At 41.2% G+C, this 21,046-nt stretch overlaps 1 protein-coding gene across 1 annotated transcript in view; it reads right to left on the reverse strand.

The window, feature by feature from the left end:
* Positions 1–5,398: 5,398 nt before the first annotated feature.
* tsc22d2 (TSC22 domain family 2) overlaps positions 5,399–21,046 on the reverse strand; it is a gene marked incomplete at its 5' end in the record, with an annotated part of 31,415 nt that continues 15,767 nt past the window's right edge. Inside the window, 2 exons of the mRNA XM_079221205.1 lie at positions 5,399–7,821; positions 8,270–8,321. Coding sequence (XP_079077331.1) covers positions 7,525–7,821; positions 8,270–8,321 — 349 coding nt within the window. The 3' untranslated portion in view covers positions 5,399–7,524. The remainder of the gene's footprint in view (positions 7,822–8,269; positions 8,322–21,046) is intronic.

Below are 21,046 nucleotides of genomic sequence, written 5' to 3' on the forward strand. Positions count from 1 at the left end.
AAGGCCGCATGATCTGCTGTCATCAGCGAGTGGGCGGGGACGTCCTACGTCCCGCCCACTTCTTAAACGATAGTCATGCATTTACTCTGGAATAAAACCGTAGCTCATTTTCTAACTCGTTGTTGTGGCAGTGGGCCAACGGTTTAACCGCTGCGACATGTAAACATTAAGCATGAAACGCTCTGAAGTGGCTGGTAAAATAAAAAGAGCTTTGTAGAGACACATGACTGCTAAGCGGAGTTACACCGCCACCTGCTGTCCGTAAACGGCATCGTACTTCTGACTGCTGCCCCCTGTTTGAACTCACACGTCTTTGTATCAATCAAACTTTATTTCAGACTCAAGGTCCAGATAGTACAAAACATTAAATAGAATATTGTATCTTGCGCCAATACTTCACACTAATAATACAAAAACAACACGAAGCTCCGTAGTTTGCACAAGACGGCAACCACTTTTAATCTTGACACCAGAACATTCCCTCTCCTTCTTCCGTTTTCCCCTTTACAATAAAAGCCCCAGAAACATACACCCGAACACTGCTTCATAAAGAGCTGTAAGTACTCAATATAATAGCTTACAATATCTACAGTATAACACAACAATGATTAATTGGTTACATTCATTCTCTCGTTTTCTTCTGATCCCGGACTGTATATTTAAAACACCAGTCATTACAAATTGTTGGATAGTAAAAAAACATTAGGAGAGATCCCAAAGTTTCCAAATATGTCTTTAATTTAGGAGAAAGGGGTATAAAATTAACAAACTAAAATATGACAAACCTTTACTGATTCGTAGAGGTGTAAATTCGGACAGACATAACCAGAGATGAATAGGGAAAGTAAACATAATAATACGAGTTGTAGCCTATAAAAGTTGTTTTTAAAGGAATAGAAGTTTGGAAAAAATTATAATATTAAGGCAGCACATATATGTAAACGCTGTATACCAAACTAATATATAATATGATATGGTTAAGTAATGCCATTTAGTGTTTGCCTATATTAAAAAATAACATTTTCACAAACATCATACCTTCAGTGAAGAGCTGGAACAAGACGATCCACAACATATACTGTATGTTATATCGTCATCGAGAGAATGAAATCATTTTCCAAATTGAAAAACTACGAGCATAAAGACTGTCAGGCAAAAGGTAACATATTAACATTTACTCAAACTTCAAATGAAATCAATGTAACCTTATCTGTGTGGACATACCCTTGAAATACAGTAGCCTACAAAAATAACTATGGATCCTTATATATGGATCCTTTTTTTGATGTCGCAGAACATTTTGACTTGTCATGGCAAGTAAATAACAGGTTGTACTGCATTAATGATGGCTGTGTTACATTGAGACACCAGTCAGCAGTGGTAGTGAGCCATCATGCACAATACCGCGCCCTGTTTTTTATATAAACATACCCACATGATGGCACCACAGTCTTGAATTATCTGTTAATTCTATGAATCAGTTGCATCGCTTGATGGCAGTGGCGAGTCAAGAGAGCTACACTGTGAAACAGTAAATCTCAGCCCGTCATAGCGGGGTGTGGTAGCGGATGACTGAATGGTGAGTAATTGCACACACACACAAACTGTGAGCAGTTCCTGCAAAGCATAAATCACAGCTTCCTCCATCTGTGCTGTGTCACATTATTTGACATCTGAGAAATGTTGGTAACGTTCTGTGATGCTGAGGCAAGAGAATAATCACAGTGAACATTTTGCCAAGAGGATTTTATCTCTGAGCATATGTATTCTCTGAAAATATGTTCAAACCCTTAGGAGAGCAGCTATACATTTCAGTGCAAGTGCAATAGTATGAAGTTCAACTGGTGATGAGGATTTAAAGGGAAATACTAAAATCCTTATAGCAAGTTTTTATCTTCATATAGATGGTTTTGCTACTTCGAATCTCATAATACCTGGGTAAGAAGTATTCAGATCATTTACTTTTGAAGAAAGAAATATTGTCATCAAGTATCAAAAGTAGAATACAGATTATGTAGAATAGACTTTTTCAGAATGTTATTGTATAATGTAATTACTGATGTTTTGTTATTGATTAATTATATATTGGGCAGGTGGATGTTACCTGGAAAGGTAGCAAGTACCTGTATAGTCTCGAAGGTATTTAAAACTTCAAAATTGTATTTCATAATTGTGGATAATATACACAATATATTCCTTTGAACGTGTTTAAAACGGGAGTGAGGACATGTCAGGACATGTTGATAATGAGGTCACAGGGAGAGCAAGTTTCAGATTGAACCCTTCATTCAAGGTCTTGCCTTTACTGACCATTATTTGCTCTCAGTAACGTGGAAAATACTCCCTGCTCTTACCACAGCGCTGCGTCAGCAGCTGTGACTCAGAGCTGTAACCGGCCCTGGCATGAAGGCACATGATCACCTGGAAGCAGATGAGTAATTGTTGACACGCTGACACAGAGCCCAGTCGAACCCGTCTGAGTTTGCAACAATGTGCCGGTTGTTGTTCTTTCATGTTATATCTTTATGGCGTCAGAAAATTGCTGATGTCCCATGCAACAAGAAAGTCTGAACTGTATTCAGAGGGTTTTGCAGACAGGTAGCAGGTAGCATAGCCAACACAGAGAAGGACGTGTCATAGAAAACATTAAAAAAAATACTTAATTATATGATGAATTTATGTCTAAGAAATTCTATCAATGAGAATCACATGTTTCTGATGTCTCTTCTGTTGATGCTATATACAATGCTGCATCATTCCCACACAGAAGAGTGTAATGTTCAACTGAGAGAACAAGCTTTCTATTTTTCACATGATCAAAACTAACATCTAAGGACATGCAGAAATCAAGTCAGACACGGAGAAGGAGAAAAACAGAAGGGCCATTACACTTTTCTTTGAACCTACTGATCAAATTATTTGTACCTTTGTAAACTCTAAAGGGGGAATTGGATTCACACGGTGGGATGTGTAAACATAGAAACCAGCATTTCATGGAAGCTGGTATTTTCTCCTGCAAAGTGCAAATAAGTGCAACACTGATGACCAACATTTCTACTATTTTTATTCCAAATTTGTAACTTTTAAGATTACAGGTACAAATGTTCAAGAGGAGCGTGACACTGATACAGTTTATGAAGCCAGTGGCCACGAGAGAGAGAGAGAGAAAGAGAGAGAGAGAGAGAGAGAGAGAGAGAGAGAGAGAGAAAGAGATAGAGATAGAGATAGAGATAGAGAGATAGAGATAGAGATAGAGAGAGAGAGAGAGAGAGAGAGAGAGAGAGAGAGAGAGAGAGAGAGAGAGCGAGAGAGAGAGAGAGAAAGCATATTTGCAAGCCAAGTCAGGCTTGGCTTGCAAATATGCTTTCTCTCATTCATGCTGTTGCATTTTATTCTGGTCACTTTAAAGATAAATAAAAAACAAAGATCATTTCATGCTTTTCTCTGAAGCTATAACATCAAGTTACAGGCAAGCTTTGATTAGAAAATTACCACCTTTCTGAACAAGTGATAATTTATGCCTGAAATCGGTGATGAGTCACAAACAATGTCATGATTTGTACACAGGTGTTATGGGTCCTTCAAGCGAACACACATGGAAAAATAACTTCCCCCAAACTGTTCGGATTCCAACGATTTGTTCATGGTTCCTTGGAAATTGATCAGATTACAGAGAACCTGTTGTAGGAACGGTGGGAGGAGCATTTGATCTGTTTTGATCAGGGGTGTCAAACTCATTTTAGTTAAGGGGCCACATGCTGCCCATTTTGATCTCAAGTGGGCCAGACCAGTAAAATCATAGCATAATATGCATACATAATGACAATACTTCTCTGTGTTTAAGTCATTGGTGAAGGTTTTTGGATGATAAACCCTATTTTAAGGTCTTTCTACAATAAACTAGAAACATAAAGACCAACAATTCAGACAAGTCCGGTCCACTCCACAGCCAATTACATTGTTAGTGCTCTCGTTGAAGCGCTGGACTGACGAGGACACACGCACAGGCTCAGAGGCAGATTGCATTTCACATGTATTTACCAAAGAGTGGCACATGCATAGGCTCAGAAACAGATATAAATAAAAAAGGAGGCTTCAGGGGTGCGCGCACCACACTTTGGGAATCCCTGGTGTAGACCCAACACATGAATGAGACTGCAATTGTTTTTGGCTGTTTTGTAACTTACAATTTTGATCTAAAAAATGTAAGGGGCTTCTGACTTGCACTGGCATGCTTGGTGTTCAGGTGGCGGCGCAAATAAGAGGCTTCAGACAGCTGTTAGCCAGAACCTCACTGCACAACAGGCACTGTGGCTTCGGGCAATCTGCATTGCCAATCCAAGTGAAGCCCGTCCCAGATAATTGTCATCACCGCTCCGTCTCCTCTTTCTCCGACTCCCGGTCGATTTCTTCTCCCGGTCTCTCCCCAACGCACCTCTCCGTTTCTCTCGCCTCCGGTTCCTCCCTCTCTCTCTGTCCCTCTCCTCTTTTATTACTGATAGCTTCAGATGTCCCACCTGACAGCTTTCCCGATTTCAGCCAGTTTAACATATTTTCATGGATGTTGCTGAATGAATGAAATGACGTTAGGCGCACAAGCTAGGCTAGCTAGTGTGTAGTAAAAGACAGTCTGGCGGCCGGACCGGAAGTGCATCTATTTATTAAATTGTACGTTTTTAATTGTAATTAAATGTAAATCTTACAAAGGGAATTTTTATAATCACAAAAAATCCTATTTAAAAAAAAAAAAATGTTTAATATTAATTATTACACCATTAGACCACCATTACATTTTTCCTCTTGCGCACCCCCTAGAGGCAGCTCGCGCACCCTTGGGGGTGCGCGCACCACACTTTGGGAATCCCTGGTTTAGATGATTGTGACACGGTGAAATTATTGTCAGAGTTGGCTGCAAACCTAATTACTGATAAAGTCATTAATATAAAAAGATTTTTTTTGCCAATTTGAACATTGACACAATGTGTAGTTTTCTGCTAAATATGTAAAGAGATTTTAAATGGGAATTTTCTTAATTTGCAAATGAAGGTCTGTTTTCAACTCTAAATTTACAGAAAGTAGTATGCACACAACATAAAAAAAAATTATAATTGCAGTTTTGAATAGAAAAAGGCTTATTGTTGTGGACTGATACACTTTTGTAAATCGTATCCTTATTGACATGTTTTTATTATACAACTCTGTAAACTTGTTTATGGTTTAGAAAATATATATTCTGATTGAATTAATATGCTCATGTTAAAAAAAGAGAAATCTGTGATTTAATGAAAATGTTCATGTAGTATGATGTTTGATATTCTTAAAAGCAATTACTAATGGATGACTGAAAGTAAAAACATTCATTAGTGGGGGAATAAAATGAACCATGTAGACATTCTCTTAATAAAACAGTAATTTATTTTTGACTGAAAACTAAAATTGTCTGAACAGCACATTACAAGGGCATTGTTAAGATATTTTCTCCAAGGCTCAGTGATCACTTTCATACATTACACTTGGCATGTACACGGCATCTCCTTCAAATGAAAGAAAAAATAATACTCTAAAGACAAATTAAGCTTGTTTGCAAAAAAAACAAAGAGTACATCCTGTAGAAAGATGACTGATTGTACAATTACCAAGCATTTTGGTTTGGTTCCAAGCCACAAAGAAAGAAACCGAATCACCGTCGACAGCAGACGACGGCACAGGAGGCACAAAAGACGCAACACGTACAGGACTTCCCATAATATGCTCTCTATCTCTCTCTCTCTCTCTCTCTCTCTCTCTCTCTTGCGCGCGCACACACACACACGCACACACACACACACACACACACACACAACTGGGTTCCAGCTTTTTAAAGTGTGAAATGTTTAATAGTTTCCATTGTCTTGTTTTTCTGCGTATATTATTTCTAGTAAGCAAAGTGTTGGTACACTACAATCGAAATCTGAAAGCTGCATTTATTAAATACAATAAAATCTGCAATGTAACAAAACCTTTTCTCTGCATATGAAAGTCGACACAGCATCGACATGAAAACAAAAAAAAGACAGCTCCTTCTCTGACTTATGTTTTGTGCACGACACAAACACTTCGCCAGTCTTCTTTTATTCTTACCCTCGACTCCACACCCCTCTGCCCATTGTTCCCGTTCTCTTTCACAAACCCTTTCACAATCATTCACAGACGGACAACTTGACACAAAGTAAGAGTGCTGGATAAAAACATGAGGTAAGAAAGTGGTTTGATTATAGAGCATGCAGAACATGCAAAACAGCAACAAAAAGAATATAGGGAAGGAGAGAGAAGGAAAAACAAAAAAGGTGTGTGCATTTAAAAAGAAAAAAAAACAGACTTACACAGCTTTGCGTCTTTGGTTATAAAGTAGGTTGAACCATTTTCACAGCTTTTCATTCACCAGACCAAACCCCTTAATTCATTTATGTATTTTGTTTTGACTAAGAAAGTCAAGAAAAAAAAAAGAAAAGCAAAATAGATTTATTTTTATCGAAACATCCCATCACATCTTAACAGTTGTTCTCCTGTACAAACCGTCCTTTCTCTGGATACTTTACAAAATATACATTCAACCTGGATTTCACCTAATGTAAGCTCGGCTTTAGTGTTAGCACTATTTCATGAGAAAACCATTTTCTATTATGGAACTTATTGCCTACTTTAATGAGATCTAGTTGCTGCATTAAACAACCAAATGTAATACCTGACAGATTCTAAAATACCAATGGACCAAAGAGAAAGATTTTCTTTTCTGTTAATAAGTATATCCATGACATTGTTCATTTACATTATGAAAATAGCAGCCCAGAAATAAATAAATGCAAATACTAAAACTGAACTAAAGAAGAAGAAAAAAGTATTATGATTCATGTCAAAGTACGGTGGCTCTGAGAAAGCAACACAAGCTTTTGTTGCAGCATTTAAGAAGCCGAGGCTCTCGACTCGCTCCACTCGAGCCGAGGCGCCCGCCGGCTTCCTGCTCCTCTCAGGTGGGACAAATCCTCTCCCCCACGGCTCTCTGGCCTCTTCCTGCCCTGGAGCGATGTGGGGTTGGGGATACTGGGAGGACAGACCCCGCTGGATGTCACAGGACCCTTGTCCCCTTCACAGGGTGGCACCGCCCCTCTTCCACCACTTGTTGCCCCCCAACTAGTCGAGCTCCCGTTGACCCTGCAGTTTTACGGTGTGCGGCGGCTTCCCGTGGCCCTCCTTTTCATGCAGCCAACCACGGGGACAGAATAAGACTTTTTGAGGGGTGGTGAATGTCTTAATAATGTGAAGCCTGGTGACGGCAACGAGCACACATTGAAGCACGGCTCTTGGTGGCAAACAAAGATCTCGCTGTTGTTGATTTCCTCAATTGGAGCATATTGAACGCAGAGTCGAGCCTTTTGCTTTATGAAGCCAACGGGACGGTAGCAGTTGTTGTCTTAACTGACGGGATTCTCCCACTCCTGTCCATGGGAAGAGTGCGTTTGAGCATGTGTATCGGGGAAACGGGGATCACGCTGAGGTGATGTTGGGCTGATGGGGGATGCTCTGACTCCCCTCGTGTTGAGCCAAGGGGCTGTTGTTGTTGTTGTTTGTGACGAGCGGGTGCTGCAGTTGCAGCGGCGGCGTGCTGCCGCCCTGGTTGAGCTGACTGGACACCTGGCCAAGCTGATCCGTATTGGCCAGCGACTTAAGCACGGCGTTTTCACGCTCCAGCAGAGAGTTCCTCTCGTACAGCTCCTTGATCTGCTCCTTCAACACCTCCACCTCCTCGCGGACAGCATACATCAGGTGGCTCTTTACCAAGTCCTGAGAAAGAACCGGGGAACTAAAATTAGCACAGGAATTAAGCAGATTGCATCCTCAAACAAAAGGAACAGATGACTCTGAATTCAAAGAGATAAAGTGGGATCTTTTTTTAGCAACATCTTTAGCGCTGACACCTCATTGCTGTGGGGGAGGGGGTGTTGCAACTGCATTCTCAAGAGATCACCTGTCAAACTGTGTAGGCAATACTATTCATTTGATTTTTCTGGTTTGTACTTCTTTTAAATAATGGTTGTTCATACAGGTAATTACATTAAATATCCCTCAAAATTTGCTTTGTTTTCATAGTGTCTGAGACCATTGTGCCACTTAAAAGTTAAACTTAAAAGTGGAAAACGTATTTTGTGAATGAAATCACTGGAAAGGCGAGCAGAGAAAGTGGGTCACCTGACCACATTTATTGCAACTTTAACATCTGTGGAAAACTCACCATTGCTTGCTCAATCTTGTTATCGATGGCGACGACGCTGGCACCGGATGCACTGGAGACAACGAAAAAAGCAACAGTTACCACAAGATACCAATCTCATGTCTCACACACACACACACACACACTTCAGTTTGATATCAGGTCTTTCCCATTCACCAACAGCCAAAATCTGTTTCATGACGAAGATGACCTCTGAGGATTTTACTGGTACTTAGAGTGTCACAGATGTAGACTTTCAGAGCCTACAAGGAGCCACTGTTACATGTTATCAAAGGCAAAGAACCAGCTACAAATATGGTGCCGTTTTTAAACACAGAGGGCATACTATACTAATCACTATACTAGATTTAGATGAACATGCGGTCGAGCGAGGCGGTGAAATGTCTCACGCAACAGGGCTCCGCTGTGTAGCCGGCCAACAGTCAACATTACTGTACAGACGCGTCTACTTTCAGCCACAAAATAGCAGCACCCAATGTTAATGTACTGAGGCATCTTTGGCCTCCATCCCTGACACCATACACAGACCACAAAAATCATGAACAATGATATTCTCGTCAACAACAAAGAACCCCACCTGATATTTGACCAATGTGCTCTGATTGCTGTTGTTGTTTTACTTTGGTGACGAAACTTGACTAGCTGTAAATTTCCACTTAAGACAGCAGAAATGTTGGTGCCTTGCATGACATCTTCCACCAGTAAAACCAGGCGTTCAACGCCATCAACAAAACACAATGAAGACCATGTCATATATTAATCACATCCTGATCAAACGCACATGGACACAGGATGACGTAAAATGGCACAGGAGCTGTCCAAAGTGATCCGTTAAAACATTTAAATTAAGTAAAATGCGCAAAAGAAGCGCTGTTCCGTCACCACACGTTTCACTAAAACCGCTCCGTGCACAGACAGCAGCAGGAGCCCCGATAACAATGCTCCCGGAGGTTGTTTAAACCAGCCTGTATCTGTGCATGCCTCCAGCACGAAGACAGCAGCGCGTTGCGGGCGCGGCTGACGTCGCCATCAGCGATCCGTTTTTCATGTGTCAATTAAATCGCATTATTCTCTACTCTCTGTAAAAAAAATAATATACATGTATATTTGTGTCGTGTGCTGTCGACATGTGAAGCATCTGTTCACTTCCCGCTAAACACGTTTCCATAATCACGTCGAAGTGGCGCAACATTTGTCCCCCTACCTCCTCTCGAGGAAAGAAAGAAACACAGTCTCCCATTTCACACATACAAGACGAACAACTTACTAAACCAAGCCAAAAGATCTTCGGACACTGAACACGACGTCACGTTTTGAGGGGTTTTTCCTCCTCTCAAAAGACAAGAGAGGCTCTTGTATCGCATGAACGCGTTCTTGCACAATCACCGCCCTGCTCGGATGTGGATGCAAAAACAAAACAGGACCGGAGCGCCTCGGAGCCGCTAGTAGGTGCTCTGACCGGCAATCTGGGACGTGAGAGGGGGCAACGTCGTGCACACGGCCTGTGGTGATGTTTGGAGAGAGGGGAAACTCAAGTGTGCTATAAGTTTAGTGGGGAAACGCTTGTTCGGAGATGTAACCCTGGTCACTACACAGTGACCAACAACATGACCTGGAGCTTCAGCACGTACAGCACGTACATCACATCCAGCACGTACATCACATCCAGCACGTACAACACAACCAGCAGAGATAAAGCCCAACAGCTGAGAGCAAATGTGCACATTGGAACCTAAATCAAGCCCAATATGACATGAAACACTTTTCATGGACATGGCCGAGTTAATTAAATGCCTTAAATCCAAATGCGCGCTGGTTTCGCGTGCGCGGTACAGTGAACGTCTGCCACAAAGTTTCCACATTCTTAACTGGAGGTCTATCCCAAAACAATGTGGAGCCAACAGGACGCACGGGCTAAAACAAACATAAAACCGCGCAGAGCAGGAGGACAATACACCCACATATTGTAACAAGCACGTGATAAAGTCTAGAGACAGAGAATGTGTCTAAAAGTGCATTATTACCTGACGCAACGTGCTCTGTAAGACACCAGACGCCCTGGCGGCGATGTTCCCGGCGAGCAGGGCAGACTGTAGCTCATTTTGCAGCGCATGTTTTTCAGATTCACCGAAAAAGGTTTCTGCCGTCGGCTATTACTTCACCGAGTGTTAACACGCGAGTGTGTCTTGTTTTCGTGGGGAGCAGCGTGTGTGTTAAATCCCGGCTCGGTCACATGGTGAGAAAACGAGGGGGCGGGGTTTAGCCGACACGCGCACCCTCTCGCTCCCTCCTCTAATTTACTTCTGGATTCTTAATAAACAAATGACGTTACTCACTGCCCGATCAACATCATATTCAAAGGCTTAAAGTTTATTTAAAAAAATAGATGGTGTATTGCATGTGGCAAAGACGTCTGGTGGTCTCTGTTCCTTTGTGTTACAGGAGAACATGTCAAGCTCCTACATTGGCAGCATGTTTTGGCAACCAAATAAGCTATTTAGTTAGTTCAGTTTTGTTTAGTTCACCTCCACATCTTTGCTTTCCTGCACCAGTGGATTCTCTCAATCAGGTTTCTCCAAATGTTGACTGTCCGGTGGCCTTTTAATGTATTTATTCTATATCACGAGTGTTAAAAAGATAAATGCCTGCAATTGAATTTGTAATGTGGAGCAGCGTTCAAATATTTAAAAAGGCAAATTAGACTTCAAAATGTCCACTCATTTAAATTCTCCTTAACTCTAGCATCTGAAATGTGTTGGAGGCCGTGTCTATAGGATGACGGATCCACACTAGATCTGATGTCAGCAACGAGTGAATCACTTTGTTGTATGACGTGAAGGGCATTGAACAACGACTACCCTCGCCTTGAACTGGGCATCTACACATCAGGGCCAACGAGACAAAAGAATGTCCACGAGCGTTGGCTGGAATGTGTTTTTATAAAGGCTGGATCAAAGTAGCTTGTCAAGTGAGTGGCAGATCTGGCCTGAAGGAGTTGCAAGAAATGTTGGAGAAAAAAGAAGAAAAAAAAGTTGCCATTCAGCGTCCAAGGAAAACAAAGCAGACTGGACATTTTATTCAAGGAGGACATGTGGCGGTTTATGTAAGGACCGCTTGCCGCGATAACCTCAACATGGGCCTTCCTCGCAGACTGCAGCGGTGCACACATGCACTCTAAACCGCCCCCCTAAACAAAGTCTCCAGGACCACAAGCCAACACATTCCAACTTTGGACACCTCCAGCCTCGAGGGCAGCGCCGCAAAACTGAGACATCGGTGTCCGAGCCACCATCACGCTGTGACAAGACAGGGTCAAGTTCTTCACTGAGGAGTGGATATCAAAACAGTCCAGATTTTTGGGATTGATACAAACTAAAGTGCGCTTTTCCAGCACCGGCTTATCTCCCGTTTGTTATATGCTATGATACCTGCTCACAAATTGGAAGCAGCATAAAAGGCGTCAACTTTATGCCATCAATGTAAATTATGTCACCTATGTGGCAGGATACATGTGCCAGAGCAAAGTGTGGTCTCCTCTACCCCTCTGGGTGTATCACATGATGTCTTACAGCATCACAAGTCGAATGTGTTCTTCATTTAAAAAAAAAAAAAAAGGCACAGATGCAGCGGCACACGTCGCTGTCGCAAAGCATACCAACGCTCACTGTGGGGGGCGGCAGCTGAACAAATTAGACCTCGGCCTTTCGGTGATAACCCCCCTCCCTTGATAAGTGTATTTCAAAACAATAGCTGGAGGGGTGGGGGCTAAAACAACAGAATGGTCCGCTCACTGTCGCTCTCTTTTCCGATGCAGAAACCTGGCTCGCGTCGGTTGAAGATGCAGTTCAGCTTCTATGCCAGATGAGGTCGGCAGAGGCTCCGATTAGTTGCGACCCAAAACTTCAGGAAAAACGAACAAAGCAGCTTCAGGCAAGAGCGGTTTGGTCATGACTTTCCTAAATGATCACAACGGATGCATTGTTGTAGCATAAATCAACTAGAAGCTTATTTTTTTATATATAAATTAGGACATTTTACAAGCTGTTTAGAAAAAACTCTCATCATTTCTGTAAGGAGACAAACTCATTGAATGGTCAGAGGAATGCTGTCATTGTAGCTTTGACCCTTGTGCAGAAGTACGTTGTCGTGTAGAAGTGAAACTTCCAATAATCTCACTCAGAGGTGTCAGACAAATGCTAAAAATGAACGTGGAGATGTAACAAGGTTCAGAGAAATTACTGAACAGGTCATAACAACTGCATGACTGCTGATCACAAAGGGACCAGCACTTTTGCAGGAGGGTTTTCTCTACAGGGGAGAGCAAGTTCAGCAAAGTTTAATTTATTTTAGAAATATGTCTGTCAAGTGCAATTTATTTTGTTAGCAACAATATTTTTTTTAGGTTTTGTATATTTTGAAGACCACAAACTAAATCATAAGCCAATATATGAATGAATGAAGGAATATATACTTTATTAATCCCGAAGGCTAAATTTGGTGTCGAAGTAGCAGCAATTTACAGAAAAAATATGAAAACAACAGACAAGTCCTTCAACTGCTCAGGGAAAAAAGACAGATCAAGTGAATAAAATCAAGCTTTCCATGTCATGTTTCACCGCTGCTTGCTGAGATTTAATGTTTCACTTGTGCAGTGTCATTAAAACTCTAATTTGCATTGCAAGATGTGAAACTAGAAACCGAAATGACGTCAACATGCTCGTCATGATCCAAAAGGAATGACCTGAAGCCCGAGTGTGATACGAAAGCAACGAGTCAAACAACACAAGAGGAATACTTGTAATTTGTGAAGCACCCTTGAAAACCACTTAGATTTGCATATTGTACTGACATGGTTACGAAACATCTTCAAACAATGGATGACAATCGGAGATTGCTGATAGTATGTAAATACGAGTCTGTGGACATTTTTCAGATGACGTAGATAAATACAATAGGAACTGTAGACTGACTTATACTGATCAATCAATCGACTCAACATTTCGTAAAGTTGAGATTGAAAAAACTACATTTTTTAAGATGACAAAGTGCTACAATACATTTTCATGAAAACTGGGCAACCAGATGAAGATCGTGTGATACAATCAAAAGCCTCAAACAGCTCTTAAATAAACCTTGTGAATGAGCCAGCTTTGTAAATTTTTCACGCTGTCAATAGTCTTATTTCATCACAGCATGAATTCCAGGAAACACATTTTTTGCAGTGTAATCTTTCCTTGTAAAATTTGCATTGCGACATGTGGTAAACCTGAAGGCCAACATGCTTGTCGGAATGCAAATGAATGACCCGGAGTACAACAAGACAGAAACAAGTCACACAAAACACGAGGACCACTTGGAATACTTGAAATTCCCCGTAAAGACTGACATTTGCATATTGCACTGAAATAGTCACAAAGAAAGAATCTTGACTCGAACCACTTCCGTCCTCGTTGCACTGCAATGCTTCAAACAATGGTGACAATTGCAGGATGTAAAAAGCATGTTAACATGTGCCTCAGAACATTTTTCAGATGTTTGATTTTTGGGATGTGATGTCTACATAAAAAGGGTGGTTCAGACTGACACAATGGAGTCTAACCAAAATAAGAAAGACCTACAGAGACCCCTTGTCTGGAGGTATTATTTGTGCAGCATCAACTCAGTCATGAGAAGGTGTGTCCGCTGCCACCGAGCTTCCTTGTAAACAGACCGCAGGAACTGTCTCACGCGGACCATTGCCTGTTACGTAATCCCCAGACTTGCGCACAAATATCTCGTTCTGCACGTGTCCCTATACGACGTACTGAAACCCACCAGCCTGTCTCCCTTTGGGACGCGGACACTTCTAGCAGACCACTTGGTGGATGAACCGGACGCCAGGGAGCATGAGAACGAATCGAGGCCCTCAGGGACTTAATACAAATAAGATCTGTATTCATGAGACAGCGGCTCATCGTTAATTTAAACGGCTTATGGAAGGCCTTATTATTTTAGCCTCTAAAAAGGGTAAAACAACTGCGAGCAAGGATTTATTTGTGAATGTTTGCTGCCGAGCCGCCCTTAAGCTTAGTTTGTACTCGCCAAAGTGAGGCGGAGTTAGTTTATGGCTTTGGCCAGTAACACCTCCAGTCTACGGGCATATCTATGGGCGACACTTGTCGTCTTCTTGATTCTTCACAGTTAATCTTGTTGCTGCGCCCTCTGGCGCTTCAGAGAATAACGCAGCGCTTAGAGCATAAACGCCAACGTACTTACTGGGAGCTTGCGCGCCGTCTGCGGAAGCTCACACTACAGCGGCGAGCGCAAGTATAAACAAAGGTATACAGCTCGTGAAGACACGATAAAGAGCCACAGTGTAATGTGACATTAAACCCCATATGCAAACACAGTGGGGCACCCGGGGAAGGTGTCCCCGAAACTTAAATAATCACTGCCTTAAAAACCAGATCCTCAGCACGCACCATGTGCCTCCATATAATATTTTACTAGTTTTTCCCTTGGCCTCCCTGAGTGATTTGGGCTTGTGCCACTTGTTTGGCTCAATGTGGATTAAGACCTCACTGGAATGTGTTAAAAGTAATAGTGTTACTCCTGAGGCTTTAATGGGAAAATCCTGGCACCTCATTGTTAACGAGTCTCTGTATTCAGCAGAGCATTTATCACGGGATCAAGGACTTAGCCTCATTTGGTCTTCCTCTCTGAAGTGCAGGGTTTGGGTCAGACTAATGTCATTAGGCACTATGCTGCAAAAACACTGGGCCTAATGAATGTCTCAGCTGTTGCATTTCACTCTGGCTTCTGTCTGGCTTTCACACAGCTTGAGCTTCAATCATTGGCACAGGGAAAATGCAGCTTGAAAATTATCTTAAACATTATACATGGGGTTTGTGGCCAGAAGGAACAGTTTGAAATTAAAATTGAGTTGGAGGTCAAAAGCATAACTCGCTCCCTGTCGTCATCAACCATTCAGGCGCTTGGCAGTGCTGCGTTTGACCATGTGTGGTCCAGAGGGGGTGTTTAATGGCCAAAAGCGGACGCCTATGGTTATATTGGGTATCTCCCAGGTGTGAATGCCTCTTACTGACTCAGTGTGAAGCAAGACTATGCTAAAAAAAAAAAAGAGACGTGTGCTCAGCAAACCTTTCCTGTATAAATAAAAAAGGTCAAACGTCAGCAAAGTTTCTAAAGATAAAGTTGACGAGATGAAACTGTTGCCTTCATACCGAGTTGTCTTTGAGACATGACCTCTGCTACGCAAGAGAAAAAAAAAAAAACTTTTATGTTTATGATTGCCATCCATCAATTCCTGCCTGCATCTAAAAAGAAAGGCCTCCTTGAGCTTGAGATCAGAGCTCTGCATAATGCCAAGTCTTGTCATGTCTATCAATGCTCTGCCGTTAGTGATTTCGCTGGAGGGGGGGGGCTGAGTAATCCGTTCACAATTATGTACTTACCGATGTATGTGCTTTTAAGAAAGACAACTGAGTCTGTGCCAAGAAAAAAGGCCTATTTGGTTTGAAAAGCCATTGACAGACTAGGAATATTTTCTAAAAGCGCCCAAGAAATTCACTTGTGCGCTTCTTTCCTTTTGGCATATCATGAGTGAAACTGTTGCTTTCCCACGTTTCAACTTTCCTCCTCCTCGTCTCAATAATGCAATGTTTGTTTCTGTGTCATAAACAGTGGCAGCTTACCTGGTCTGGATCAAATAATTATCTGTGGCCAAGCATGGGGCCACTAATCAAATGTGCTCAGTTGGAATATAAATCTGCCTTTTCTTTATTGTCCATAATCATAAAGTTGATCATTGTGGGCTGAAGGCAGTAAAAGAGCTGCTGCTGCTCCAGTTGGGACCAAACACAGACTCACAATGTTTCCATTCAGCAGAACAACAAATTGCTTTCCTGGAATGTTGACAAACAAACTAACTTGTAACTCAGTTAGGCTAAAATAAATGATTATCTCGCTTGTTGAGCTGTTGTTAAAAGAAGATTTCAGTCGAGGGGTATAGGATCAAACAACGGTCAATAACATTTGGAGCTTAGGATATGACCAACCATCATAGTCATCCTCTAAACCTGTGGGGGAAAACCACTGTATGGGAAGTTTAAGATGTGAATGGGAAGTTGCAAAAAAATAATTGAAGAAATTGTGTACATACTTACATCAGATGGGTTGCTATGTTAATCTCAATTAATTGATTAAATGTTTGGTCAATCTCCAAACTTCTTCTTTTCAGTTCAAAACCTAAAATAAATCTATCAACTTGTACATCATAAAAGGAAACTAGAAAATAACCACATTAGAGAAGCGTGAACCTGCGATTTGGGGCTTTCTTTTCTTCATAAAAAAAAACTATTTGTATTGTATTTATTGAAATAAATCAATAATCAAAATAGTTTTTTTTTTTTTTTTTTACAATATTTCTATGTACAGATGTGACAAAAGCCTATTTCCTTCAGTATTTATGTGACCTCACTGTCAATTTTTGCACTAATTTTATTTAGTCTAAATTTGAACACTACAACTAAATCTTTTCACACATCAACAAACCAGAGAAATTCAGTTTTCTTTCAATGGATTTCTCATGCAGATTTCTAAAGAGTATTTAAAAAAAATTATTTTAACATTATTAGCAGGCTCTAAATATTTTTGTACCCATATTTGAGCCCATAGAGCTGCAGTAGAACTGTAAAAAATAAATAAACGGGTGATCATGTTTTGAAGACAACAACGTAGTAGAAACTTGCAAACACCGCAGCTGGTTGAGTGACGAGAGGGCACGGTGCCCAGTTGAGGTTTTACATTTTTCACTAAGCAATCATTTCTAGGAATGCTCCTTCATGCCCCCAAACTATTTATGTGCAATCCCACTTCACTTTCAACAAGTCTAACCTTGCAGGAAAGCTATCGCAGGACAAAGGGAGGTGGAATGAGGCGACTCCGTCAGGTTTACCTGTGGTTTAGTTTCATGGAAACGTTTTAAATAAAGCTGCACTGTTAGTCACAGAGCCCGCAGGCAAACTGGATGGGGAACTCAAATATTTTGCCAGCCAACTCTACACACTAGCTCAACTGCTACTGTTGCGTTACATTGACAACCACGTCTCATCTGGACCGGCTCATATGGATGTTGGTACATGCTCACTGCAGTGCATCACACATTCTGGACTCATGACTCTTACAGGTCTTTTATTCCACTAATCGTCTTGTTTAGTTGCCAATCAGCTGCAACCAATTCATGGAGTGTTAACTTGGACATTCACATGCTTTTTATCATGCAGTGATCTATGTGGATTAGTTCAAATAATACATGTGATTAATCTTTCAATTGGAAAACAAAAACATAACTGTACTAAGGCACTGTAACAAATTTAACAATTCAACTGCATTAGCTTCAGATTTTTCAAGGTGTGCCAAAACTAATATCATAGAATTCATTTAAATGAGATCGGTTTTGTCCCAGGAACAACCACGGGCTACAAAAGGTATTTATTAATTACATTTGATAAAATATAGCTGATTGAATCCTCAAGCTGGAAGAGACATCACAGACAAATTTCAAAATAACAAATTTCCTGCAAATGTCCTCAAGAGTCCCAGTCCTTTGATCCAAACTGATAATTGCCTTGGAGTAATTTGATCAGGTCGAAGGACAAAATTTCATTACTTAACAAGCCAAATGCATGTTTAACATAAATATGCAGCAGACTTAACTCCAAAGTTTGTTTGCCGCCGTTTGTTGGCAGCCAATTAAATATCCATGGCAGAGAGTCAAGATCTTACAAACAGTCTCCATGAGACAGCACATGGGAAAAAGAAGAGGTTGGGACTAATGTAAACCACGGACACATTGACTCCAAAATCAAAACCAACTGGTATTCACGTTCCTATAGAACTGAAGTTACTTGACAGGTACTCATATGTTTTAAGTTAAGTAACAAATCATTGATAATGCAGCTTGAACTGCAAGATTTCCTTGACTCCACAACTATTTTCTGTATATCACAAGCAAAATCCAGAAATGCCAAAATACTTCTGAACTCTATTTGACGGCAAAAAGATGTGAAGTCCACAAAGACCATGGACTCATCAACTTATGTCAGTAAAGGTAAATTAACTTACATGTTCAAATACTTTGTCACATTTTTTGTCCAATTTCAAACTTAACAAATATAATAGAATTTGTATATTTCTCGGTATTGTTATCTTTGCACAGCAGTGAACGTCCCTGCTTGGATAACATCTGATCTGACAACTGATTAATCTGACGAGCATTTTCTCAGTTATTTCAAGAGTAACTACACCGCTAAACCACAACTTTTCAGCTGAAAATCAATGTATATGGGTATGTAGTTTGTTAATGGCTTACGGTCAAAAGTTTAAAAGACATTTTAGAGCAACGCATGGTGGAACTAGCACCACTAGTTGAACTAGTGGAACTAGTTTGTGGGCCATTTGCTTCATCACCATTGTGTTACCTCATTCAGCGATAAATTACTTGACAGATATTTATTTTAATGAGCATTTTTTGATTGATACCTAAGTTATTATTCAATGTTTATGTTATTTCAAATGGCATTTGCGAAGAAGAGATAATGCATTGATACAGGGTGGATCTGTTGTAATGGTACTAGATGGGGTGTCTTCAAAGAGCTGGGCAATCTGGATTATATCATCATTTCCTCTGATCTGACCTCTCGGTGTGGTTCAGGGTCCTCCTTTACTCTCATTCTCTCTCCCTCATTTCTCTATCTCCGAATACATGTTTCCTTTTACTTTACTCATGTTTCTCTTGTCTTTGTTTCCTCCCCCATTAAAATACAGGAACCTGTCCACTGCTTTCTACCAGGCTCTCGTCAGATAATTAGTCATTAACACAAATTCACCGGATATCGTAATGTTCCGACGACTTAATTTCAAGTCCACACAAAAAGAATTGTGCTGTTCTACAATTAAAATGACACACGAGTTACAGAAAAAGAGCCAACAATAGAGGCAACTGTCTGAGACCCCTTGCCCATGTTGATATGCATTTCAAAAGGCCTTTTTAAATGTTATTTATCAGTGGATGTCCGCACAACACCTGGAAATGAACCCTGACAAGACTGAACTACTTTTCCTTCCAGGAAAAGGCTCTCCCACCCACGACCTCACCATTACCTTCAACAACTCAGTGTTGGCCCCGCCCCCGACTGCCAGGAACATCTGTGTGACACTCGACAGTCAACTCTCCCTGCCAACATCACCGCAACAACACGTTCCTGTAGGTACATGCTGTACAACATGAGGAGAATACGTCCCCTTTTCACTCAGAAGGCGGCTCAGGTTCTCGTCCAGGCTCTGATCATCTCGTGCCTTGACTACTGTAACTCCCTCCTGGCAGGTCTACCTGCTAGTGACATTAGACCTCTGCAGCTCATCCAGAATGCACCCACACTACTCCGCTCCCTTCACTGGTCACCGGTGGCCCACATCCGCTTCAAAACATTGGTACTTGCGTACCGTGCTGCGAACAGATTGGGTCCAATCTACATCCAGGACATGGTAAAACCGTTCACTCCGCTCGGCTTCTGTCAATCAGCTTGTAGCTCTGTCACTAAAAAAAACTCAACAAAGTCACGACTGTTTGCTGTCCTGGCGCTTCAATGGTGGAATGAGCTCCCCATTGACATCAGGACAGCAGAAAGTCTCTACATCTTCCACAGCAAACTAAAAACACATCTTTTCCGACTATACCTTGAATAAAGAAAGTAACACTTTAATGGCACTTACTTATAGCACTTTGTAGCTTAACTTTCTTGAAGAAACTGTACTTTCTTGATTCTTGTTGTTGTTCCGAGTTTGTACTCATGGTTGATTGTATGGCCGGGCGGTATGGCCGAAAATTCATATCACGGTAGTTTGTATTATTCTGGAGGTTTCACGTTTTTTTTTTTTTTTTTTGAGAAAGCACATTTATTTATTGAAGACGAAATTAACTACTAAACAGCTGTTCACCGCTCGCTGTTCACCACTTGCTGGCCAACTCACTTGAAACTGGCCAACAGCTGTTTGTGCAGTGTGTCTTCTGGTCTGTCTCTTCCTGTTTTTTTCACCTATATTCCCCTGGTTCCTAAGTCCCTCCATGTTCAGCTTCTTTTCACTCTCTATGTACCAACGTACATTCATAACAACATTGTGCTGCCTGCCAAAGAGCGACAACAGCTGTTACAGCTATGCACCGGTATGACGGTATGTGAAACATTTAAATTTGAACCGGTATATCACCCAGTCCTAGTTGAATGCACTTATTGTAAGTCGCTTTGGATAAAAGCGTCAGCTAAATGAAATGTAAAGGTAGAGGCACGTCAGAAATACATATGTGGTTTAAATACTCTAAGTTTTAAAAGAACTAAGAATACCCTGCATAACTTCCGAAAGCCATCTTTAAATCACTTATTTGTAAGTGTCATAAATTGACAAATATTGTTTCCACTAATAGTTTTGCACTTCCGTGAGTCAATAAATCAGAGTCAGTGATCACCAGCTTCTCATCTAAAAATACAAAACAGACTTCAGAGAACATGACGTAAAACAACACAACCCCCCGTCATGTTATCTCACTGTGATATGCTATTTGCAGTGCTGAAACCCCCTGGCACTGCGCTACGTCGTCAGGGCCAGAGAAACCCGAGCGCCGGATTCTCGTGACCGGCAGGATGTCGACACTTTAAGTGTCACAAAATGCACCAGGACTCTTCTTCCAGTGCCATGCTTACGCCATGCAATGCATAC

This window comes from Taurulus bubalis (genome assembly GCF_910589615.1).
Source record: "Taurulus bubalis genome assembly, chromosome: 7".
In the NCBI taxonomy this organism is placed as follows: domain Eukaryota; kingdom Metazoa; phylum Chordata; class Actinopteri; order Perciformes; family Cottidae; genus Taurulus; species Taurulus bubalis.